This window comes from Epargyreus clarus, unplaced genomic scaffold (assembly GCF_041222505.1).
Source record: "Epargyreus clarus isolate Ecla_fem2 unplaced genomic scaffold, WU_Ecla_fem_2.2 ptg000014l, whole genome shotgun sequence".
NCBI lineage: Eukaryota > Metazoa > Arthropoda > Insecta > Lepidoptera > Hesperiidae > Epargyreus > Epargyreus clarus.
In genome coordinates, this window is record NW_027332222.1 from 15,338,281 (window position 1) to 15,364,920 (window position 26,640).

At 35.0% G+C, this 26,640-nt stretch overlaps 3 protein-coding genes across 4 annotated transcripts in view; 1 reads left to right on the forward strand and 2 right to left on the reverse strand.

Annotated features, from left to right (window-relative positions):
- Positions 1-215: 215 nt before the first annotated feature.
- Positions 216-7,332, reverse strand: CCDC151 (Coiled-coil domain containing protein 151). The gene is made up of 12 exons (XM_073079179.1): positions 7,227-7,332; positions 6,746-6,945; positions 5,976-6,155; positions 5,649-5,737; positions 5,271-5,367; positions 4,238-4,418; positions 3,676-3,786; positions 3,157-3,334; positions 1,923-2,067; positions 1,281-1,437; positions 704-823; positions 216-331 (listed from the first exon to the last, which is right to left on the reverse strand). The coding sequence occupies exons 1-12, from the start codon at positions 7,330-7,332 to the stop codon at positions 216-218; spliced, it is 1,680 nt and encodes a 559-aa protein (XP_072935280.1).
- A 576-nt stretch (positions 7,333-7,908) lies between these two features.
- The window catches only part of N (neurogenic locus Notch protein), a 144,167-nt gene continuing 125,435 nt past the window's right edge, over positions 7,909-26,640 (forward strand). For both annotated transcript variants that reach the window (XM_073079177.1, XM_073079178.1), the window contains exon 1: positions 7,909-8,257. In XM_073079177.1, coding sequence (XP_072935278.1) covers positions 8,146-8,257 — 112 coding nt within the window. In that variant the 5' untranslated portion in view covers positions 7,909-8,145. The remainder of the gene's footprint in view (positions 8,258-26,640) is intronic.
- Positions 15,565-26,640, reverse strand: part of LOC140746984 (uncharacterized) — a 181,928-nt gene continuing 170,852 nt past the window's right edge. The window contains exon 9 of the mRNA XM_073079192.1: positions 15,565-15,577. The gene's annotated coding sequence lies outside the window, so the exon portion shown is untranslated. The remainder of the gene's footprint in view (positions 15,578-26,640) is intronic.

Consider the following 26,640-nt stretch of genomic DNA (forward strand, 5'->3'; position numbering starts at 1 on the left):
GCACCGGGTACCTTTTGAAGATTTCCCTCTCGTTAACAAAAAAAAAAGATCTGAATGAATAAAAATAAATTTATATCTGTAAACTTATTTATCACGGAACAATATAAACTATATCTATAGTATTAACATTAGATACAGCAAATTTGAAAAAAAAAACAACATTCATTTGTGTATGTATCTACTTATTTATTCGTTATTTATTGTACAGATTATGTTTATTTTCTGGGGTAAGGAGTGCGGAACCCTTTCCGCCGGCATTTAGTGTCCACTATGAGCTGCGCTTGTCTCTTCAGGTAGCAACGTGAAGGTATATCTTCCTCATCTTCGGATGCTGAAAAATAGATGATTAAAGGCAATTAATGTTAGACGTCAGTGGCGTTACTATACAGGAAATTATGTTATACCTAAGCTAAATAATTTTTTTTGCAACAATTCGTTGTGAAGGAATTTGTTAGTATAAGTTTTATTGCCGACAGTGTCCCAGTGTGGTTGCACGGGTGCAACCTGAATTTTCAGTTTGATACAATCGATATTTTTTAAACGAAATATAAATATTGGTTTTGATTTTAACGGTGTTTGAAACTTCGGCAAGTTTCAAACACCGAATCGGCATTCACACTTGGCCAAGACGACGCACTATAACTTAAAACCCATCTAACTCTGTAAGGAGACCTATGCCCAGAAGTGGGCCAGGTGTACGTACGCGGGGGCTTGACGGGCTCCCGCTGCACCAGCTCGCGGTAGCTGGGCAGCGCCTTGTCGCTCTCGCGCTGCGTGCTGTGGCTGTGCGCGCTCACCCCCGCCACGGACGGTGCACGACTTGCTGACTGAAAGAAAATATTATTAATATTTTATTAAAAATGTCGGCTATTGGCTAATTTTTCTACAATAATGAAGCTTTCGTAAATTGAACTCAAATATCAAATGAAAAGTCCATTTCACGGAAAAATACTACTGGCCATAAACATCTGCAATCAACTCGATTAAATGGTGGTACTATGGTCGGTTTGCTAAAAACGTCTATCATATTCTGCCCTATAAAGCAATTTTAAACTTTACCTTATTCATAATAATAAGAAAGAGTCACACAAAACTGTAGCGATGACGCCACAGTTATGTAATCGTGAAGAATTCAACCATCTTAAGATAAGGATTATATCAATTATTTTTAATTTCTTAACATTGTTGTAGCTAATTGCATTATAATTGTATATTTTTAATTGATTGAAGGGACACTGCGCTGGCGCTTTCCATACAAACTAGTTTCTCCAAACTCACACTAGATGGCACCACAATAGCTGTGGAGTCCTTCTGCTTCTCATTAATGATGACAACTCTAGTGCGCGCTCGTTCAAACCGCGTCGACAACACTTGGATTATTTCCTGGATGTCTCTAGCTTCGGCTGTCCACTCCGGCATTGGGGGTTCTTGAATCACCTGGAATTTTATTTAATTCTCATTATAAAAAAAATATTGAATATTTTCTTTTTGTGATAATAGAATACCCGACCTCAATCATGCTATGTACCATACCTAACATTATCAAGTTATTTCTATCCTAATTCTGGGAACAAATTCCTTCTAAAATGGAGAGTCAAGATTCTGGACTATAGTCCACCATATTGGCTTAGTGCGGCTTGATAGACGTCACGATCACGATCACTAGACACGATTTTTGCGTTCGCCGTTAAAGGAAGTTTATTAATGTCTAATACGCACAAAACTCTGAAAAATTAAGTCGAAATTGTTTGACGAACCTTATTTTTCATTTACAGTAAGTAGAATTTTATGAATTTCATGCCCTCTATTCCCGCCACATAGCAGTAGTACAATAAGTCTTTCAAGAGGTATTCTTAAAGTCAGACAGTGACTACTTCCAATGCCTATACTCTTTTGTTAATTAATTTAAATATATAACTCACGTCCAAAAGCTTGCATAACTCATACAGCAGTCGTTTGATTTCCAGCAGGAAATTATCAATCTCCTCCATTTGCTTCTCCAGCTCCGAATAAATCTTCTCTTCTTCTTCAATTTCTTCCTTCAATTCCGTTATTTGATCTTGACCTCTGCAAGATCATCAAAGATTCGTTTTTACGATGTTTCTGATTTTTATAATATGATAGAAATATTTCTAAGTTTTTAAGTGCAAGTGTATTTTATATGGTTCATATATGTATTTATATATCTACCTATCGTTTGGATAGTTTATCTATGCAGATTGGTGTTGATCTGATAATCGTCGGAAGCAGTCAGGGGTTTGATAGGTGGCCATTTAGCCACCAGCTCGCGTTTGTGTTTCAGAGGTTGTATTAAGCAGTTGTTATTACGGAATAGGAAACAGTTATTAAACAATATAAGATATTAAAAGCGTTTTTTGCTCAGATTTTAAAAGAATTAACATGAAAAGATAGGGAATAGTACATTACAATACGAGGACGAAAAATTTTTTTCTGACAAGTGTGAGTTTGAGTCAGAAAAACATTTTTCGTCCGCGTGTTGTATAAAATTTTATATTACGGGGTCGGAAATGGGGGTTTTGCGCACGCGAAGCGTGCGTAAAACGTCTATTTACGCACGCCGTGATATAAAATAACATTATTTAACGTTTACCTCTTTTTTTTTGTTTACGAGGGGGAAACCTTCAAAAGGTACCCTATGCCGTGGGAGCGGCACGGAGTTATGTGGGATTCTTACCGCACTAAAACCCCCCCGGTGGCCGTCCTCGGCGCTGCGTAGAGGACTCCGGGATCTCCAAAGGAACGCAACCGGAGTCCTCCTAGCGCGTTGCCCCATCGGGCTCCGCCCAGGTGAGCTTGATGCTCGCCACACCGTCTGGTGGGCACGACGGTATGCGACCACACATACCGCCGTCCTTCCCGGGGTCACTAGCCGGGCGGTTCGAGCTCCCACTCTTGCCGCCCGCAACCCCGGAAGCCCCTTTTAGTCGCCTCTTCCAACAGGCAGGGGATACCGTAGCCCTATTCTAGTCCCGGAACTACAGGGATTTAACGTTTACCTGGAAGTTAGCATGATTCTTACGCTAATGAATACCTTGTACGCGGTTCTACACCTTTGATTGATTGATTGATGACCTATACCATAGACTTAGATAAATTCACTACGATACACTTAAGTAATACTAAAATTTATCGTACTCATCCTTATCCTTGACGGACGCGAACTTGTACCCCTCGAGCTCCGCCATGAGCGTGGTCTGCGTGTGCTCCAGCTGCAGCTTCTCCTCCTCCGTGCTCTGCTGCAGGTAGCTCAGCCGCTTGGATGTCTCGCGCTGCGCTCGGAACCTGTCGAATACCTCCTCGGCGTCTGTTACGCCTGGAAACAAAGGTGAGTTTCGTAGCTTGTTTTAAGGCAGAAGAATCCTCTATGGTTCGACTATCGCCACACCTATTTCTGCCTAATAACAGCAGTGTTATGCGCTGTTGTTTTCTGGTTTTAGGGGTGTGGGAAGGAAGACTTTTCCGAGACGTTCCAGCTTAGTCCTCACGGGTAGCAGTGCATCAATGGCCGACCTCAGGTAGGAATATAATCATATCTGGGGTTCATTACAATTGTCCATGGGCGTCGATGGCTACCTACCATAAGATGGACTGCATGCTCGTCTGCAACTCCTGTATTATAAAAAAATTAAATTCGTAACTAAATGAATGTCCTACCAGTAAGCTTCATGAGTCTCTGGAAGATGTTTTCCATTTGAGTGACGGCGGAGGTCTCTTCGGTGATAGCTTCACCTTCAGTAGACCTCGACTCCTGACGGACTGGTCGTACTGGAATATTGTTTAAGTATAATTTTATATAGTTACATAGTTTTATATAGTGACTTAAATTTTGTAATTTTTGCCTGACGTCCTAATGATGATGACTACAGAGACATTATCGCCACACTAGTTATTTCTGCATAACAGTACAGTTAAGGGCTGCCGTGTTCTCGTTTGAAGGGTGTGGCAAGGTTGACGTGCTTATCCGAGGCGTTCCAACCTAATCCATATCGATAATAACGCTATTGAGGCTGAACTCTGGTTGGACTCTTATTTTATTTGGGGTTGATTACAGCTGTCGATGGGCCACAGCTGTCACTAACTGTCAGAAGGACAGCATGCTCGTCGCTACTCCTACAAAAAATCCTTTGTTATCTTTACCAAATTTAATAAAAAAGTGCTCTCCTAAAAAGTCATAGCAGTATTATTATGATGATGATGTGGACGACGATGTCCTTACAAGCGGGAGGAAAGATCCTCTTCTCCAGCTTCTCAAGCTCGCGTTTCCGCTCATCGAACCGCTGCGCGAAGTACGCCCGCTCGGCCGCGCGCGCGTGCTCCGCGTCGTGCGCGCGCGCCGCCTCCGCCACGGTGGCCGCCGTCGCGCGGATACGCATGTCTGCTGCTTCTTCGCGCACGTACTGTACGAAAATATTGAGGTAAAAGTCATAGATTAGTAAAGATTCCTAACAAGAAAATGTTCCTAACAAGTTTTGAGAATTGAAATAGTTGCGTAAAAAAGTTTTGCCACGTCTCCGTGCTAAAATGTCCCTAAAATATTTGAAATAAATATTTATTTATTACAGAAATTACGCAGTATTAGTTATTTATTCGTAAATTTTCTCTAAAAATATTTTTATTTGTCAAGAATTCAATAAAAGAACTTACTAAAATAAGCCGTTTGTGGCTTCATTCAATTTCAAGGCGGCGAAGTATCTTTACTAATCTATGGTAAAAGTTAATAGTTTTTTCTTTTGTAATCAAATGTAAATCATTTCCAACCTATTACTGCCCCACTAGGCACGAGCCTCCTCTCAGAATGAGAAGGATTAGGCCATAGTTCACTGCGCAGACCAAGTGCTAATTAGTAGACTTCAGATACATTTGAACACTTTTTTTCAATTAGTAGGAGTGTAAATTAATGACTATTTGCTTTATGTAAAATAAAGTACGAGTTGGCAAAGTAGCACAGGAGCATGCAAGTCACTTGATGAGAAATGATCAATGTCTCATATAGACATCTGTAAACAACTCCATATAGAATTGCGGTCTACTGGGAGTTGATCATATGTAAGTAAGCAGCCATCCACACCTTTGAGACTCTACCTCAACACTGAGATGAAGCGATGGTAGGTTATTAAAGTTAAAAAATATTCTGTACATAATCAACTCAAAATTCAGTTAATTTTAAATGTATCTGGTGCGAAAATACTTTTAGTGAATTTTCAAAATTAAATCTTTTTCAATATTATATTTTATATAAAAAAGAATACCTCCAGTTTCTTAATTTCTTCCCTCTGCTTCTCTAGAAGTCCTTCAATACCTGCTAATGAACTTTCGAATTTCACGGAATCTTCTACTAGCGCTTGTCTGTATAAATTTATAAGCAAAAATATTATATTTCTGTTCTCTTACGGTTAGTCTATTTTATGGGATTAAAAAACAAACATTTATGGATAATTGGATTGTATGTATGTTGTCCATATAGATTGATTGAATTCCTATCTAAGTTCAGCCATAGATTAATTAGTAATTACCACCTTGAAATCAGACCATAGCAGCGCTTTATCTGCTATTTGTTACCTGTCATCGAAGTTAAAACAAGAAGGGTTACATCAACCGTTTAATTCAATAAACTGTTATATACTTGCCTAATAGACGAATATTTCTTTTTGACTAGTTCAGCTTCCGTCCATTGTATAAGAACTTTATGAATTTCGTTTTCTAAGTGAGAAACATGCTGAAAATAAATATTTTATATTATTTTGATTTATCTTTTTCACTGAACAGTGAAATAGATAAATCATTCTTCAAGGGTAAAATCTTTAAACATCCCTGTAAATAAATGTCCGTAGTCCGTATCCCTTTGAACAAAACATATCTCTGTCATCAACTGATTATACTAATGAATAAGTATGATTCCGCATAAAAAATCTACCTATTTTTTTTGTTCCAATCCCTAATAAATCCTTCCTTACCTTTCTAGATCTAGTCGATATCTTAGACTTCACTAAAGCACTTTTAGTGCTCTCAATAAGCAGCTTCTCGTATTCGTTTTCCAGGTCTTTTAATTTGTTCTTTTTGCTTCTTTTCTCGTACTTCAGTAAGTCTAGCATCTTCCGCTGCTCGATTACTTTCAGATCTAGATTGTGAATTATCTGCATGTGAGAAAACCAAGATGTAAATTATTTTTGTAGGCATAACTTAATTCAATATTTTGCTAACTTTCGGGTTGTATGTTTGTTTTCTATTTAAATTATGGGAATTAATAATAAGATACCTTTTGTCATCAATTTACGTCATCTGTTTTTTAAACAAAATAGAATACTTGTAGAAAATTATTATTAAGAACGAATTAAGCTATGCCAAGTACCTAATAAAAATATTTTTTACTAGAAATATTTTTTTTTCAAGCACAAACGCAAACAGGTTTTTCAATGTTTCTAAAGAGCTAAAGAGATTTCTAGACTGCTAGCGAAGACTACTGTTTAATCTACACTAATATTATAAAGGATAAAACTTTGTTTGTTTGGTTGTAATGAATAGGCTCAAAAACTACTGGACGAGTTTTAAAAATTCGTTCACCATTCGAAAGCTACATTTTTCACGAGTAACATAGGCTATATTTTATACCTAATAGATTTTGAGGCGGTACAAAGTTTGCTGTCCCGGCAAACTTTGTACCGCTAGTATTAAATATGTCATGTATTGTATCACTACTACTATAATACTTATTTGGAATTACTACCAGATCTGCCCCCTTGTTGCCGATAGGACAAACATCGTTCAAGTACTTCTTGACCTGGACTTCATCTTCACCAATGATTTCTTTCGCTTGTGTCAATTCATCGATTCGTACGCGTATTTCCTTCTTCAGAGTGTCGATTAAATCATTGTTTTGTTTCTTTTCAGCCTCGTTTTCTTCATAATGTGACTTTCTTTGTCCTTCTACATTTAGAATAGAAAAGGAATTGGTAAGATAAACATTATTCTCTTTAACATATTAATTAGTGGAAAGTAAATTAGTGTATTATTTATGAATGAAATGTATGTACAATAATGTTTTCGCGTCATTTAAATACACTTTTGGTATTGTAGTTTTATCAATTATTAATTAGGTACATATTTTAAGTAAGTACAAGTTACAAGCTAAATAACTTACGTAGATGAACGAAATTACGGAGACAAAAATATCTAGTAATAATTTAGTTAAAGTGAAACGTACAAACCTGATAATTGTATTTTCTTCTTGATTTCAAATATTTTCGTGTTAATCGTAGTTAAGCGATCTTCGTTTTCTATTTCAAATGGGTGTTTTTGATAGCACATAGCCATTTTATTGGATATTTCTTTTAAATCGCACTATAAGTGTTATTTTGATTATCTTTCTTAGCGGAGCTGTGACCGTAGCAACCATAATATTGATCAAATATTTAACCATACTATATCCATGCCATAATAATAAATATTTCATGTCTATTTTGAATCATATCATCCACTAAAACATAAATAAATATTTAAATTATTTGAAGAGCTTTTAAAATCCACCTTTAGAGATATTTCGTACAATATAAATGATCAGCGCCATCTCTGCTGTGGCTATAAAACCACAAAGTTCGAAAGCTCACTATTGGCTGCAATAGCCGAGCGCTGTTGAATCGCTTGATTTCTCCATTGAATCAACATTCCTTCGCGTACCTTTGTATGTGTGCGTAAGAGCGTTCTCACGGTTTTCCCGCGGGAATCCTAAATACTGATAACATAAATTGTAACTATTTAGGCATTGTACGATTTATACTATTAGCTCATAAAGATTAAATGTAGTAAAAAGGATAATTCTCATTGTTTTGGGCTGCGCACACGCACACCAGGGCGGCCGCCGCCATTTTGATTTACCGTACGCTGTGTATTTACGAACAAAGCCGTCAGATGCGAGCAGGACGCGGCTGCGCATGATCCTACCGGGCTTTACGTTTCGTTTGAACGTGTTTTACCGCTAAAATGACCAATACATCAATGTTTTCGACGTAACAACATTTCAAAAACAAAATGAAGTGTCAGTTCTTACATTTAGTTCCGTGAGTGTTGATTATTTAGTGCTTAAACGACACAGAAGGAGTAAAACAAATGTGTGTGATCCATGTGTGAATGTTGTGCTACAAGATGTGGTCGAGAAACTTTATACCGGATTATGGGATTACTTTGCTGTCGATTGGCGTTCTGCTGTCGACTCTGTCAGCCAAAATCGACGGTGTAGAAGGTAAGTGTTATATTATGTAGTTGCATGTAATTTTGAAGAGTGGCCGAGCTTATGAAAGCGCGGTCTGCGCGGTAACGCGACCGCGTTGCGTTGGCGCACCGAGGAAGGGAGCTTTACGTGTGTTCTGCGTCCTTTCATCCGGTCGGGTAATATCTTGGTTCTCACAGTTTAGTGGTACTTGGGTAACTACTCGTTTTAAAAACTGGAGTGGAGTCAGCGCATCGTTTTTTAATGTATTTTAATTATACCTGCTGACGTCGAGAATGCGATATGCAACCCGAGACATCTATTTGTTATGCTGAGTTCTCAGAACGAGCACAAAAGTTAAAAAATCAACTTTGTGAGAAATAGACTTTATGAGAACTTGACTAAGTTAAAGTTGGTAAATAGATAAGCGCTGAATTATGAATATCTATTGTCTTAATTTGCTTCTCAGATAACGACATAAGAGGTTTAAATTAAGTAACTCCACTAATCACAATGATGACAAACAATGCTATCGTTTCTGTGGGAAGGAACTACTTTAAAATAAATAAACATTAAATCTGACTTGAGTCAATCTTTACACTATACAGTCTTCTTTTTACACTTTACAGTTTTCTTTACAGTCTTACTTGAAACAACATTAAAGTCGTCTTAATCTGTTTAGATAATATACATAAACTATTAATGGTCAACTTAATTCATACAACACAATGTACTAAACTTTAAAATTATCAAAGTAGGTTTTGAAAAACTTAAGAATGAAGAATAGGTTACACACGGTAACTATCATTAAGCTACCTACTCTAAGCTATTTAACTTAGAGAATGAAAATATATAAATAAATTTAACTACATTTATCATTTTAGAAATAATGCTAAGTAACCAATATATGTTGATTGTTGTAACGAAGTTGCAATCGTTTAAAGATAACTTGCCGTAAATCTATTAAAAAGCGTTACATGCGTATAGGCATCTGAAATGTACGGGCAAGGACATTCAAAACACTAGATGTAGCGATAACGACAACAGTTTAATTCCGTACATAGTCCGCACGATGTCTTCGCCTAAGCTTACCTAGCTGAATACAAATTTCAACGCCCCTTTAGTATTCGACGCGTTGCCACACGATTTCTGTGGTCGGGACCTGGTGGGACTTTTGAATATTGATCAACCAACAATAATAGTGTTATTTTATTCACTATGTTTAGAAAGGGACGAATTTGGGCGATAAAACGACGCTTTGAGGGAAAGTTCTGCTTTGGGATTCATATCAAGTAGTGCTTGAGATGTACCCCATGTCACTGTTGCGTCTTAAGATGCGTGCACGTCATTTATAATACCTATAAGTTTCTTTTAGTATATAATTTCACATATTAATGGTTTTGGTAATCCTACTTCATAATTCGAATTCTTATCTCGAAAGCTTTTCCATTCCGTAATGCATTGTCGTCGTTTTATTCGTTTCTTTCCGTAAATCTAAATTCCGAATCATTCAATTAGCATGGAACTCAAGAAATGTACTAAATTTATGGCGTGCCCAAACTATCTTCTCTCCGTGTCATCGTCGCCCGAAGAATCGTTGGTATGTCCAATGATAAACATTTCAAGGTGTTGTTTATGGTCGTACATGTTCATTGATCATAGACACTGTTGTAACAATGTCGTTGAAAGCATTTGTGTTTTATGGTGCTCGTACCACAGATACGATGCTTTCCTGCACGCCTACATTACATTGTGGTTAGACCAGCGGACGGACAATAAACCTAACATTACGTAATTCACAGAAAATCTTAATAGAATGAATAAAGGAATTTGTGTTGTATCCGCCATATTTTATATGTAATTTGATAGTCAAAATAAGAATATCAAATATTTTTTTATCTGTGAGCTAGTCAAGGACATTTTCTCAATTCAAAATAAGAAGCGATTTAGATTCAAATACAGAAAAGGTCAACAGGATTCCCACAATAAGGAAACCTACTACTGCCAACCATGATGCAGATTCTAGCACACATCGAACCATTCCTGTTAGCCGTCCCGAATCGTTTGATCAGGGTGACATCACCGTGTAGGTAAATGCAAGTCACGTCGGGTTTTGATTACGTTCAGCTTGTATCGAAATGCACATGTCACTGTTGTATAAACACGGCCGACGCTCCACTTTTAAAACAATCGCAATTAGCCGGCAATTGTCTGCTCGCCAATTGGGTTCACTATCAGGGTTGATATTCGATCTTGGTTTTGAATTCCTGCTAATGAACTTTGCCTGGTGTTTCGGAACTTTTAACTTTGCTAGATGGTCAAAACTTATTATATATCAATTTAAACACTGGAATATAGATCGAGATAAATGATATAGATCGGTAGATGAATTAGATTTAAACGAAACGAGTTTAAATATCGGACATGCTTTTGTTATTGAGTCTTAATTTTGATCAAATAATAAACAATAAGCGTTTTAAGTAGTCAAATAACTCTTGAAACTTTCTTTATGTTGTCTGGTTTAAATTATCAAAAACGTTCTTATTCTTTGTCAGCCCTAGTCTACGGTCAGTACTCCCTCCTATAAATCTCAACTAAGACCAATTTCTCACTTAATATTTAGCATGCAGGCTCCACTATTACGTCTTGTATTTTGAACCTTATTCCTACGATGCGTCTTATGACGAGGTGTTCTCCATTGGCAGGAGTAACTGTGTTTGTTTTGAGACAATCGACCGCTCGCGACATGAGATTGTTCTGCGAAGCTTTACTTCCAACGGCCTGTCTCTTAGAAATTGTGAATATTTGAACAGTTGCCTCACTTGTCAGTATTAGCTGTACAATTTGGTATACTATATTTTACTCAGCAGTAAAATCAAAATTTATAGGTATTGCATATTTGTGTCATGACCATAAAGTCTTAGTATTTGAAGTTTCTGATGTTGTAAGACCATACTTGTAAGGCTTCAGATAATCCATTTCGTCCTCAATAAATTCATAAATATCTCAATCATGGAGCAATTACAGTGATTTGGCATTATCGCACCGGTCTATCAAAGTGCAAATCGATTCCTTATATGAAGTCCCTTCAATAATTTGAACCAATAACCACCCATATACGTCTAAAACATTTGGACCACACGCGGTCACAACTTTATATACTACAAACATATATTTTGTAACAACTTTTCTAAGCACTTTAACCATTTTAGTCATTGTAACTCGATACTTTAAAATAAAAGATAAACTTTTATACTCAGATAAGGTCAATTGCATAGTATTACTAGTTAAACTAAATTGATAGATACATAATTTCTGATAGACCAAACGTGTCGAACATATAAGATACTCTAACGAAGTTTTCGGTTATAATGAACCGGTTATTGCCCCATACTATACTGTTTGGCAGGTGCAAGTTGACGATACGTAGATTTCATATGCTATTTCCATAAATCCCAAGCCATTCAGTCGCTTTATCTAAACATTCCAAACTTGTTTCCACCTAACAACCATCGACATATCGTTCTACATATTTTGCTGCACGTATTAATTTAAATAGGTGTTTTTGAAGCATATAAACAACTTTTTTATTAAAACATGCAATTAAATGGCTTAAAATGGATTTGAATTAATTAGAGCAGTGTTATCTTTTAACGTGTTAATTTTATTAAAATTGCATCATTATCTACTTTTTGTGTCTACTCCTACTAATTTCCACTTAACATTTTAGATTTGGTGTTGATATGTAAAAATTATTACCATTTGCAAAATCTATTATTAGTTATAATGGACAAATGTCAGAATTTCAAGTCTTATCGTAAGACTACTGAGTTCCTAGCGTCTTTATTGGAAAACTGTCGGCCCATGCGGGATCATTATGAAGAATTATTGTTTTGAGGTTTTTTCCAGCGCCGGTGGCTGAGACATTCGCCTTTTTATTGCCTATTCGCGTCGGTATTGTCTGGGAAATATTAGTTTCTCATGCGAAAGTTCACTATTGTATTTTAATAACGTTATTCGTTATTCCTTTAAAATCGCGTTTTGCTAATTATCGTTTGTCATTATTAATAATGTTATAAAGCGCAATTGATACGCTTTTTGTGGTTGGAAGAAAGATGTAAATTTAAATACTACTATTGTTATTTCTTATTTCTTTTTCGTCTTCGTTTGCGTGCTAAAGTGCCTTCTCGTGTAATTGTCGTAACTTTTACTATTATTGTTCTTTTACTTGTATTGAACAATAATGTTAGGTTTTATTTTTTATTGAGATCTATTATGACTTCACATCGTTTATTTTCTTACGCGTCTGTTAATTAGTTCAATGTCGATATTCTATTATATCTTTCGACTAAAATTAGAAGGATTTTAAAGTAATAAATATAAGTGTTATATCAGACAAACAGTAACATTTTAAGCCTTAAATCTTCCAGTTGTAATGTTCCATTGTAACAAATTTCGCTATGGTGCCCGAGCCGGGTCCAAACCAGTCAACATCCGTGGGGTCCATGTTTGAACAAGGTCCGCCGATCCTGTTGTTTGTCCGCAAACAACGTAGATAACGTGGCTGCGTTGTTACCGACGTTTCTCAACTTGAATTTAAAACTTTTAAAATGGATTCAAATTTTTAAATGTGTCTGTAAATTTAAAAGCAGGATTTAAAACTTTTAGACGAATTTCAAGTCTCACATGTAATTTATTAATACGTGGATTTTAAAACTCGTAAAATGAAGGCGAATTCTCCATATACCAGTATCGAAACATGGATTTAAAAGCTTTCGATCTAATTTTATTATGTTAATAGTGTATTTAGATAAAATGCAAAGTATCTAAAAGTTGTTATATTGTTGAATATTTTTGTTATTATTTTTTCGCTCAAATCGGCCAATCAGATATTTACTACTATTCGATTAGGAATTAAACGGTTAATTACTATAAAATTAACTTTCATGTTACAAAGATAATTCATTCGAAGTTTCATTTACATAATCACATTAAGGTATGAATGCTACTGCTATAACGTGAGACAGAAATAATCTTTTCCAAACAATGATCGAGCCGTTTTAGGGCCACGCTAAAATCTTGGAACTCTCTCCTCATCCTGTACCACATTCTCCACCTTCGACGTTTACAATAAGAATGGCTTTTAAACGCAATACATGCATGTTAATGCACCTTCTAGATAAGTGTTTGCATAGTATCGTATGCATATGCGCAAGTGGTTATCGTTGCGTCCGGCCGCGCTGTCCGTTTGCTGTAATAATAAGCCTGCGCCCGCGCCGCTGTCACGATCGCCAAACATCGCCTCAGGCTGGGTTGGGATGAAAAAATGTAATTTGAATACTCATCGGTGGTAGGTTCGAAGAACCGGAGATTCTGTGGTTTGGCTTTGTTGCTTAAATGGTCTATGTTTTAATACCTATGAAAGAAATATTGATGTACTTACTATTGATTTGCCTTTGTTTTATGACAAGAAGATTTAGATAACCTATATTATGGTCTATTTTAAATTGAAACAAAAAGGAAAGAAATATTTTATAAATGCAATGTCGAAAAAAATAGGTTTTGCAGACATAGGAAGGGAAAACAGCTATGTTCACAAAATACATATGTTCAGAAATAATATTTAACTAAATATATACCTATCCAGATTTTAAATAACACAATCGTTAATTCGGTATGCGAATGGAAATAACCCAGAACGTAATTATTTTATGCATATAACTAAAGTCACACGTTTACATTTATTATTTTATCAGAATCCGTGACATTTGTGCCCAGAGAAACTATTTTGAATGCAAATCAAATAATAAAATCTCATAAATTGTCACGACAACTATATTTGGTGTCGATAGACTTATTAAATAGAGTTCAAATCGCTTACGGTATGATTATATCGGTGAATCTCGAACGGGTTCGCCAAAGAAAGTGTGATGGAATGACAGAACTAGTTTCAGTTTGAATGTTTGAATGTAACTCGATAGCCAAATACATCGCTATTACCGTTTATTTGTGCTTTAAGGTCCAAGGGACGGAACTTCCCACGTATCACATATCGAAAACCCGTCTTTATCCGTTAATGCAGCGATCTTATTAACATTCAAATTCAACTGTGTATACGGAATAAATATGGTTTAAGGCACTCGTTTTAGTAATAAAGGTTAACGATAGACGAGGTTAACCTTAGACGTTAGAATTAAATTTACTTATGTTTGTTCAACTAACCTCCATTCCACGACTTTTTTTAGTGTAAAATTCGACATTGCATTAATTGTTTTTGTTAGTTAGAGGAAAAGGAACATCTATGGTTTTTATACAAAACTTTAATTTTGTAGTAATCATTAGAAGACCATAGTTTACCTAACCCTAGTTTGGGAATAAGAATATTTGGGAAAGTACCTATACCTATTAAGTATCATAATGTGAAGTTCTGTGTGAAAGATTGTTTGAAGCATTACGGTAATAAAAAATGCGTGATTTGGCTACAACTTTTAATAACTGCAAAATTTCATCATGTAATTTAAGTAAATGCACTTAGCATTTACAACGCTACAATCTTTCTTAACGCCAAATTTGTCTAAATATTTCTCAAGAATTGTTACTCGCTCATCGCTTATCGCTTTTCAAGAGACAAGTCGGCAAACACTAAATGTGTGGGTGAGTTTGTCCATCAAATTCCTATTCCAAAGTGGTATTAAGAATTCTTCAATCAAAATCGATATTAATTGATGGCTTATTATGCGACTTATTACGTGAACGCCCGTTGAATCTATTTGCTTATGTTTATTTGTTTATAAGCCATGATCCTCCCAGCGTGACACAATAAGTCGCTTTGATATTAATTGGGAGTTTATCGGTTTTAGTCTGTCGACTTATTTTTAGGACTTCGATTTGGTTTGTTTATTTTTATTATTGTTAGGGTCATTTTTGTGCTCTTGTACATTTTTATGGATATTTGATAGAAGACAGCGTCTAAAAAGTATATTTTTAAACTTCATTACAAAATTATAATTATTCATTTTCAAATTTTAACCATTTCGTTAACTAAAATGAAGTTTGACAACAAATTATTGTTTAATTTTCTTGTCTATATTTATGCAATTTAGAAAAATGCAAGTTTTGTATTACAATAGTAATTAAAATTATATGAACAAATATTAAAAAAAAACCCACACAGAATGTCTCCAAGACAATTGACTCGTCAAGACTATTCGTCTGTGTCTAACCGTCCCGTTACCTGCATTTGCGATAAGGTCCCCTGCTTTACATTTTGAAACTAAACTTATGTCTGTCAATCTCAAAATCAATGTCCGTGTACTAATTGCATGTTGCTCAACGTGAAAGCCTTATCTTCATCTTGGTAACGATCCATTTATTAATATGCTATTGTTATTGTTGTATTCATTAACATAAACAATAATAAACATATCTATATTTTTGTAGAATCTTACGTTTTTAAAAGCCCTATTAAAAAAGGAGTATTTTTTATGTTAGCAGTTGTATCGTCAATATAACTTTTTTAATATTTCTCACACACCACTCACATACAATAGAGAAAAACACACACGTTTCTGATGTACCTATTATTACTTTTTGAATATTTTTTTAATTTATTCTATTTTTTACCTTTAAATATTTTCTTGATTTTATTATCAATCATATCAGTATATGATATCTTACAACGTTTGACGTACTTATAAAAATGTCGAAAATGAGTTCGGCAATGTTTTCACAAGCATAACTTTGAGTTACGAAGCACAGACGCCGAGTGGCATGGCGTCTACAAACACCTAAGCAAGATAATAATCGGCTGTCTATCCGGTGATGGATTATCACGATCATTGTTTCATTTGGGCCGAACCACAACGGTACTTGATCGCCGTAATCAAATATACATTATGGTATGGTCGCGCTTGCATTGAACTTGTTGCGAGTTTCCGAAGCGCCACTAATAAGTTACGTGAACAAAAAAGGTATTTTGCAAGATCGTTTTATAATCTCGGAAGGGGAAATCAAATTAAAAGTTGTCTTTAAAGTTGATAATACAAGTGGCGCCGCTCTTTTGAGTGTGGAGACGATAGGAACTATTGGGTAAGAGGATTAGCGTCTCGAGTGTATATATAAAAAAATCTAAGTCTGGTCTCGAGCGCCGAGTTTCATTGTTTTCAAAACTTGAACGCAATAGTCATAATTAATTATTTTAGACCAATCAGAAAACTACTTTCGATGATATTTTAGCGTAGTACTGCTTCCTAAGTTTAAACTTTTATCTATTCCAGTGACAGTTACAGTCTTTCGCGCGCTTTTTTTGAGGGTTCATATTTTTATGAGACTCGATGGATAGGCAAAAATATCATTACACATTCAGCCTCCAACTTAATATTTTTATTTGCGGTCGTGTTTCTGTTTTGTACATTTCTTAAATTAAATCAAATATTTTAAATTGTGTTTCTAAGTTACAAAGCAACCTGCGACCGATTTGTCCAATATTTTTAAAACGCACGTTTTGATCTGACTGTTTTTATATATTTTTTTATGTTTAAATAATTTATATAACTTAATATTTAAGTTGCCAAACGAGATATAATTTCAATAAAATCACGTTTACATTTTGACATTTTCTCACTACATAAATTAGAATTGTTAAACAATACCCACACTATTGAAATCGTAGTGTGATTCATGCTTCATGTTTGTTTTTGTGTTATTAAGATTAAATCTGTTACTGGTTACCCGCTTCTTACTAGCTGGGGATTTATTTCAATAATTACCTACTTGCTATCTATCAAGTGTCTTCACGCTTGACTTGTAAATTTGAGGCGAAAGGAATTGTGTTGCAAGTATCACAGGGTTGCCAGACCCGTACCGGAAACCACTGATAAGTAAAGTGCATATAAACAAGATTTTATTAATTAAAACCTACATGTGATACATTTATAAATATGATCATGTATTTAAATTAGCTTTTAATACCGATATGCATTTATGGATATGTTCCTTAATAGCATTGAAATTTGTTTTATATGCGGATCTTAATACTTTGAACATTTATGAAAAAAGTACAAACATAATTTTATTTTTATAACAAACAAAAACAAGGAACTATTTTAAATAGAAAATAAAAGTCAGTTTTTTTAAAATGCAATTAACTGCGCCTTTTAACGACAGTATCATAAAATTAATATAGTTGTATTAAATTAAATTAATTTATTAATTGTAAGTGATTATGTCACACACCAGAAGACAGCCCTTGTCAACCGCAGGACACATTAAGGCAGGTACATACACCTACGGCTCACCGCCTAATTATACTGTCAGTGTCACAGGAGCAATTTGCATGTCACAAGTGCAATAAGGTTAGGAACAGTAATTGGATTATGAAATTCCAACTGGGCCGTGGTGTCTGGAAGATGTGGGTGTCTTGGTTTCGTATCAAGTCGGGCAGCTACGTTGTCACTTTGAGTGACACTTGTTTTTATTATTATCGACGTCTACGTGTCACTGTCGCACCTGTCAATTTCATTATTATTATTTTTTTATGTAAATAGAGCTGTGTCTTAAATGTATAATGTTTTTGTTATTGTCTATTGCGTGAAATCTTCGTAAAAATTGATTGTGATTCCAAAATTAGCCCGTACGAAAAAGGTATTTGGGTATCATGTACACATATTGTGCAAATAAACATAATGCAGACTCTCCAATTTTATGTACTAGATCAAAATAATTAGTACATAGTTAATTTCCTAAGCAAACGGATCATCCTACTGGTAAGTTTCTAAGCACTTTTGTATTAAACTCAAGAGATTATAATTATGCCATAAACCTTATTCCAAAACAATGCTTCATAACGTTTACCCATATAACCTTCATTTTATAGCGATTAGAAGGCGAATTTAAAACAAAACAAGAACAGGGGACAACAAAAAGTGTAATGACACGATGGCGAGTGAGTGGCGAGGTCGCAGTCGTGATATGCACTTACTTGTGTGTCAGATCTGTCAGAATATAGTTTATTGTCTGTTTCGGACCTAACATCTAGTAATAGCCAACAATGATAGGATAGTGAATGAACGATGTGCGGCCATTATTACTTATCAAGTATCCAAAATTTGCCTACCAAAAATTGCAATTTGATAATTTCTATTTTAAAAAAGAGTGAAACAAATTGTCAAGTGTCGATTTTTGCTAAGCAGAAATATTGGTCAATATTAATGGATGACGACCAATGCTTCTTGTGATGTGAGCCCAGGGTTCACATCTGAAGTCCAACCCTAATTTTTGGCGCTGTGTGAATTAGAAATTAATCATCACTCTCCTTAACGGTGATGGAAAATCTCGTGCTGAACTGACATGCTTAAGAGTTCACTAAAGAAGTTCTCATCGAAGTGTAAGTCTACTAACAAACACACATAATTGGTCAGCGTGGGGGCTTATGACCTAAATCCAACTAATTCTGGGTTTATGGAGCGCGGATGCATCCACTTTTTTAATTTATTATTTCCAAGCCGCGTCATTCACAATACAATTTCAGGTTTACTGACATAACTAGATTTACATTGTACTGACGTCCGATATCGGCAGTTCACACGATATGACTTCCGGTCCTTCCGGGACTATCGGACCGCTTCCGCCGGACGCGGTTGATACGTCTTTATCCTGACCCTGACCTGGACTGTGTACAGTCAGCTTTGTAAGTTTGCAGGCCTTTCTATATTAATAGATTTAGCATAAATATATTGAGATTTTTAATGAAATTGAATAAGCTCGTATAGTATGCAGTCTTCAGAGCAGAGACCATATGCATGAGCCTTTGTTGGATCTTCTATTTCTATGGAAGTGACGAAGCATACAAGAGCAATTTGATGAAAAGTGGTCACTGGGGTTTATGAACTTTTCTTTTCAATTCCTGATAAGATTGAAGTCTTACTTGAGGTTGATCATATAATGCCAGACGACTAAGTCAGCATGCTGCAAGTGTCCATCCGTAATGCTGTGCCTATCCTCACCTGAGGCATGCCATCAAGTGATTTGCGTGGTTTGTTAATTAAAATTATAAAAAATGCATCACTCCCTTACCACACCCTTTAAACCAGAACACAGCACATAACACTACTGCTAAAAGGCAGAAATAGGCGCGGCGATGGTGCCACTTACTCAAAATGGCAAGGTAATAAAATCAACTCAAAAACTTTAAACACCCACAACAGTTGCTCTTTTAGCGAACTCAGTGTAATTTTAAACAAATCAATGAGTTGTTTAAACAGAAAAACAAAAACTTCATTCAGTTGTGCAGTTAAACTGTAAACCGGAACTGGTTAAATCCGGTGGTAACAGGTGCACCGTTGCTATCCATTCATGAACATAAACATGCGACTCTTAAACATTGTTTCAACTTCCTTTAAGGTACGCATAGTAGGGATTGTGGAGATCGAGTTTGGAAATGATTTGAATCGAAGTATGAAGAGTCGACCCATAAAAATATCGAGAAGAAAAAGGTCGGTGTCTTAAAAATCGATTTCGAAATTATGTTATTGTTGCTCTGAGAAGTTATCATCAAATATACATTGACTATAAATACGAGAAAAAATGCTATATTTTTTTCACAACTTTAACAGAAAAATCGAATGTCGATTTTCTTGTATCTAAGATCGATTTGATAGATTCATTAATTAGTATCGAACTGGATTCTGGGAATAATCGATTTTTAGACTTGCATGCGTGGGTACACACTACAATATTTACTTGTAACACCAAGAAAGTTTAATGTTTATGAACCCTTCGTGGTTCGACTCCATAAGCAAAGCCATACCTACTTCTTCCTCAGCAGTGTTAAGTCTCTGCTGTGCTCTGATTAGAAGTATGTAAGGGACGATAACACGAGCCATTTGCTTTTTGAGGCTAAAGTATCTTTATCGTAATCTCTACCTGCTTTGGTTAAGTATTGTTTTTAAAGTTGACTCTATTTAGCAGGTCTTTTGAGTTTTATGACACAAAGAATAGGAGGGAGAAGGCTGTATATGTACGAAATAATAGGGTACTTGCCCTTTGCATTGTTTTTGGTGCAGGTAGAAAATTTCGAGATGAGTTGTAAAATACTTCATAAAGAGAATTGCTCACTTAAGTTTTTCTATTCAAATCACATTTTGTATTTTTTTTCTAAGAATTTGTTGTAGTAAACGAACATGCAGTCCACCTGTTACGTCCACTGCGGTTCATCGACATCAGTCTCTACCTGAGATTAGCCACAGGATGAGTTGCCTCAGAAAAACTATCTATTTTTATCGAAAATCAAAATTTTATATTCAGAATGCAGAAATTTTCAAATTTTTATCTTTAGTGTGCAAAACATTCGATAGATAGATTGGTTTGGTAAATGGTTGTCTGTTACCTCTCTCCATTTTTTCATTATGTAAAGTTCTTAGTTCTTACTTGTCATTTATAATTTGAGTGGCCATATTTTGACTGGTATGTTAAATAAAACATGAATGAAAATCTAATAATTATAATTTATGCAATAAAATTAAGTAACCATGAAAGCGATATATATTGCAGTTGACTCATATTTTGTGTTCCAATTCCATGAAACAAACACAATCAAACTTTATGTTATATTATGTAGCGTAGCAGAAATAAATTGTCATATTTTATCAGGGATGTTGTTGATGATAACTAGACCTAGTTATGACACGCTTTTACTCCCATTTAGACCCTTTTGTTATCTACCCTTAAACAATCCTTAGCCCTTAATAAGCCTAAGATTTCAGTATTAGGACTATTAAGCCTTTCTTAGCGCTTATCATATTTTTAGCCTTATAAAAGCAGCTATTCCGAATGGTGTGAAGGATGACGTAAGGGGTATGATGACTTATATACGACACGTTCCAATGTCTCTAGGGGTAACGCCGCATGTCTATCAGGTGGTTTCATACATATTTGCAACTTCTGTACTTTGAAAAAAGTTGCACTCCGGGAAAGCCGGCAGAAGTAAAAACATGGTTATTAACGTAGTGCATTTTTGATATTTTGGAATGTTTAGGGAATAATTTTGCACCAACGGCTTAATATGAATAAATATACTATCATTTATGTGGTAAAATACAAAATTCGTTTATTGCGGTATCGTACACAAATATACAGTTTTACGAATTTTCGATGAGGTATCGTGTCCTGACGCAGGTTTAACATTTTTTACTTCAAAAACACTAACATGAGGAGTTTTAACTTAGTCATTTGGGGTAGTGACAAGCTTAATAGTACTTATTTAGAGCAACTTACGCTCAGTTCTCATGCCCCAATTCCAAGACTGACAGCGCACACTGACGATAATGCGTGGCCCCGTATCACTTGCATCTAGATGGGGCGTCTAATTATACGGATTGTCTGACACTGGAGCACTAATGAAACGGTACGCACACCACATCTGGTTCTCGGCCGCGCCTCGCAATTACTGCGTGCTACTGGACCTAGAGGTTCTCAAAGTTTTATTACCTATATGCCTTTAAGAATAAATTTTTGTCTAGCGCTCCAAAGATTGACAAACAGGGCGTTTATAGACAGGAGTGTGGCAATGCAAGTCTTTAATTTGTGTTTGTTTAAATTTAATATTTTTTGTTTACCTTTTTTGGGAACGGATCAAAAATAAAAGATTTTCTATAGGTATGAATAATCTATAATTTTATTATATTTATATTTGGAGGGGCTGCGGGTAAGAATTCGAAAAAAATATCGATATGGATAGTACGTAAGATTTGGTTTAATGTTAAATATTATAAAAACAATAACCCCTTATCCCCTTCATCATTCTCCGATTATCTTTGGATCTTACACGGTCTACTGGCTCCAGCACCAAAGAGGTTGCTACCCGCTTGAGAACCACTGCTTTAAACTTATATAGTCAGGTCATCAGGTCCTTGTGTCCGAGGATGTAAGGCCCGACATCGGTCGTAAGCGACCTGTTGAGCAATGTTGAGCAAATTCTCACGAATAGTGAGAATATCGCTCAAGGAGTAGTGTAAGATAGGCGTGTCAAACATAAAATAGATAGGTTATTAATTAGCTAGTCAGGTTATGTACTGTTTCGTCATTGATCCAGTCGACCACGTTATAAGCAGGATTGTAGAATTAATTTTATGTAGCATCAATAGACGTCGACCACCTTATCTTAAGTTCTGTCATCCATTGACATTCGTCCATAAAGGGGTTTTAGAGACATACTTCTAGATGGTATGAAGTATAGACTAACTTAGAATGCTAATTATTACTATCTAGTATTTCACCCTTGAAATGAGAACACAGTAGTTTTTCACCGACAATTCATTTCTTTTTCACAGAGGAGGTAGGTAAGGTAAAGGGTAGGTAAGCAGATTTAATGCTCATATTTAATTTCATCATAAATACAAATGATCACTGATTTAACGACTTTAATAGACAAAATAAACAAAATAAACTTTTTATCTTATTTCTGAAAAAAGCTTAACCGTCGCTTAATCGATTTTTTACAAAGTAGTATTCGTCGTTAAATAAATATTAGTCTTTTTTTGCGTTAAAAGCATGAAGTTACATTAAACTTTGCAAGTAACTAGTGAGTCACCGCAACTGGCTATGAAGTTAAAAAACTGTGTAAAAACGATGCAATAATATCACAGGGAAGTTGTTATCTGAAATTGATATTTAAAGCTCCAAGGAGTCGCGTTTTTAGGGTACCGCGTTGATTTTTCATATAATTGTAGTATGAAAATACGATACTTCTACCATATTTACTAATAAATATTTCGGATTACCTTAAATACGGATTAAAATTATTGAGGAGGGTCGACAGACATAGATGACTCAGAATTCTATGGATTAAACGTAATGTATTATTTTCTTAGGTAGCTTTATTGCAAGTCTTTTTTTAGGTTTTGATCCACAAAAAAATATTTAGCTATATTACTTAATGGGTACCTATTATATACAGTTTTTTTTATTCTATTGTCACTATTTTTTAGCTTTTAATATTCTCAAAAAAGGCTTATTATGCGTAGAAAGCAGCAGCTTTTTTTGAAAAAAAACATACACTTATTTTTTCGATACACATATTTCAATTTTATATTTTTTTACGTGCGATCTTAGATTATTTAATTACACAAAGTCTGTGATTAAGATTTTTTATGAATGATTATGATCTTATTTTCGGTAGCCCTATCTGTAGTAGCATATAAAATGGCTGCCAGTTTCAACATTGGCGTCTAATTACATAAGCAGTGTCGTGTCGGGCGTATTAATTATGGCCTCCGATTCATTCTTTGTTTTTTGTCAGCTATGAGAAAATTTGACGAGAACTCACGCCACGCGAGCTAAGTATATGTTTAAAAAGAATAGTTTATATTACAGTTACGATTTATGGAACAAGTATGGTGATAAAATATACTTGTTTAAAGGTACAGTCAGAGTCGGCGATTGTTTGCCGTAGGTTTTTTGTTATTTTTTTAAAGTTCCAAGTTTTGTCAGTTTTTATGACATGATAAAAAAACTTAACATTATATTTAAAAAAAAAAAAACTCAAATTTTGCCGCCCCAAAAATATTTAAGTATTTCTTTTTAAAACAATTATAAAGGTGAAATTGTTTGCTATTCTTAACGATTTTTTTTATTATCATTATGAAATAACAATAATACAACTAACTCATGATAATTTACAACAGAATTTGATACTTCTTCTGTCTAGTAAGTTTATGAAACAATAAAACTTAAACGTAACACTAGATTATCCATAACAATTTGTATAGCTAACGAATAACGAACACCACGATATCATATTCACAATATGAATACGACTGTACATCACACCGTTGCGTAATAGGTGAGATGTTGCCGGTTTTCTTTTACACCGCACTCTGTAATTACGATTGTTCTTATCCAGGAATTAAATGTAATCATCCGACGTAAAACAAATACCAAGTGAACTTTTTAGACGTTGAGTAACAACTTCGTAACGTTCGCGGCGTTGTCTGTAATATTTAAATGTTTGTATTATGCTGTGTCGTTGTTGAAGAGTTTTTGAAAATGTTGTCGGTGTTAACTTAGAATGGATATTGTCTATCTACACTAATATTATAAAAAGGAAAACTTTGTTTGTTTGGTTGTAATGAATAGGCTCAAAAACTACTGGACCGATTTTAAAAATTCTTTCACCATTCGAAAGCTACATTATCCACGAGTAACATAGGCTATATTTTATATGAAATATATTTGATAAATAGATTTTGAGGCGGTCCAAAGTTTGCCGGGTCAGCTAGTTACTTATATTACTTTGTCTTATAACTTTGCAAGAATTCTTTCTGAGGATTAAGCATATTGTTGTTTCCTTTTAGACACATGTCGGGGGCTATTCATTATCAAAATGCAAATCATTTGGTTTTCGGGCGACTAACGATATGCACTAAGTTTCTAATCTAATATATAACACAGCTTCATCACCCGGTTTCGTCTCTAAGGAAGCATTATTATATTTAGCTACTTAAACAAACTATTTTATTATATTTAGCTACAAATTATTTATTAAGTTATCATTATGACAAATTATTTTTTAAGTTGTTTCAAAATATTATACGAAACCGTCTTAACATATTATCGCCTTAACCGTATTAAAACGTCATAACCGTCTTCCGAATGCATAAATCTGAAGGTTGCCCCAAAAGTTCGTTATGGATCGCAAACTTACCGAAACAGTTACCTGCTCGTCCCTAGGGCGCGCACCCTCCGAGATTCGCCGGGTGCACCGCAGGTGTGTGCTAACCGACCGATTGAAAATATGACTACGCGCCCGTATCTCACTGGTCGTACGTTGAATGTCGATGCAGCTTATGGTTGGATCTTTCATGGTTGATTATCTGTTAAATTTTGTATAATCTGTACCAATAAATGATTATCAAGCGGCTGTATACTTTTAAAATTACAGCCGTTTTCTAAGCTTACAGGTATGCATATTTGCACGATAGCTAGATATACAATTGTTTAATTATACAGATGAGAGGTAATCTTGGAATTTTTGGAACTAATTTTTTGTCTTAGATTTGATACAAACATTTATAAGTCTCTCTGGAAAATCTTCAACAGAGGATAAAAATTGTAAAATTGTGAATTGTACTTAAGTTCAGTATTTGTTCAACATATTTTTAAAAACTGAGACAACCGTTTTGTTTCGGAAGTCGCAATCGCATCGCAGTTCAAGCCGCATTGCTCACAGCCTGTCATGGCGTCCATGACTCTTCCAATCCGCCGGGTTATAGTACAAAAAACGGCGGGAATTTGGTCGTTTCCGCTTTCTCGGAACTGTGATTCAGCTCTGTCTATGATTTATTCGGATAGTCTGTGGTCAAAGTCTTATCTTTTTAATCTGGAAAGTGCGATGTCTGTCGGATTATGACCAGTATTGCGGATCCGGTTTTTTGTCTGTCTTATTCTTTAGTCGTTTGACTCTGTCGTCTCTCCAACATTGGTCAGAAGTAGCCGTAATAACTATTACTACATCTATTATGTAAGTTACTACACCATAAATTAGTTGACTATGGCAACTGTCAGTTTTTTATAACGGCTTAGTTTGTTTGTAAAAAAAATAAGAACTCTGCTGTGTCATAATATCTGCTTCCTCCGAGGTTACATGATTACCACAGTTGCAAGCAAGGTAATAAAAAATTGGACACATTTAACGGCGATTTTGCTTTCGTAAATCCAAGTAACAAGTATTTTTATCCGAAACGTGGGAAACACACACGTTATCAACACATAATAATAACATAATTTATGTATTATTTAAAATCCAAACATGATTCTTAGCAGGATCGAATTTAGTCATGATTTTTGAAATGTCCTACAAAAGATATTTTTATTATATGACAAAAAGACAATAAAGATAGTCAAACTGTTTTTTTTTAATCTATAATTAGTACTAATACAAAACTGCGTACATTATAAAGACAAAAAAATAAGTGAGCATACAAAATCTATTCTGCCTTCCACTTGTCCACTCTTAAAGATAAAAATGAATTAACAATGTGTTAAGTGTCACAACTCATGAAGAATTTGGTGAGAACATCTATTTCTTTAATAAAGCCTACAAATAAACGGGTCCCTTAGACTTGGGCAGTGTTGACAAATTACGTTAGGACATTTTATAATTTTTAATATTCGGCTTCCATAATGCATCGTCGGCGGAGCTCGTACATCATCATAAAGGGTTTCGAAATTACAATTTAAAGGCTGCTTTCACTGTGATAAGTCACGCGATCGTAATTATTTAAATTGATATAGATGCCCAAAACGCACGAGAGAAGAAATTACTAGCAAGACAATTTAAACTTTATTTTTCAAGCTTATGTTGTGTATTTTGTGATCTCCTAATACAACTAAAATGTTGGAGAAGATTGTAAAGATTTAGA

Excerpts from the sequence above, each read along its gene's own strand:
- CCDC151 (XM_073079179.1), bottom strand. The coding sequence starts at position 7,332 with ATGGCTATGTGCTATCAAAAACACCCATTTGAAATAGAAAACGAAGAT. Across the intron at positions 3,787-4,237 it reads GAGGATCTTTCCTCCCGCTT|TACGACCAGTCCGTCAGGAG; the intron begins GTAAGGACATCG and ends ACAATATTCCAG. Across the intron at positions 824-1,280 it reads AGCTATTGTGGTGCCATCTA|CAAGTCGTGCACCGTCCGTG; the intron begins GTGTGAGTTTGG and ends TCTTTCAGTCAG.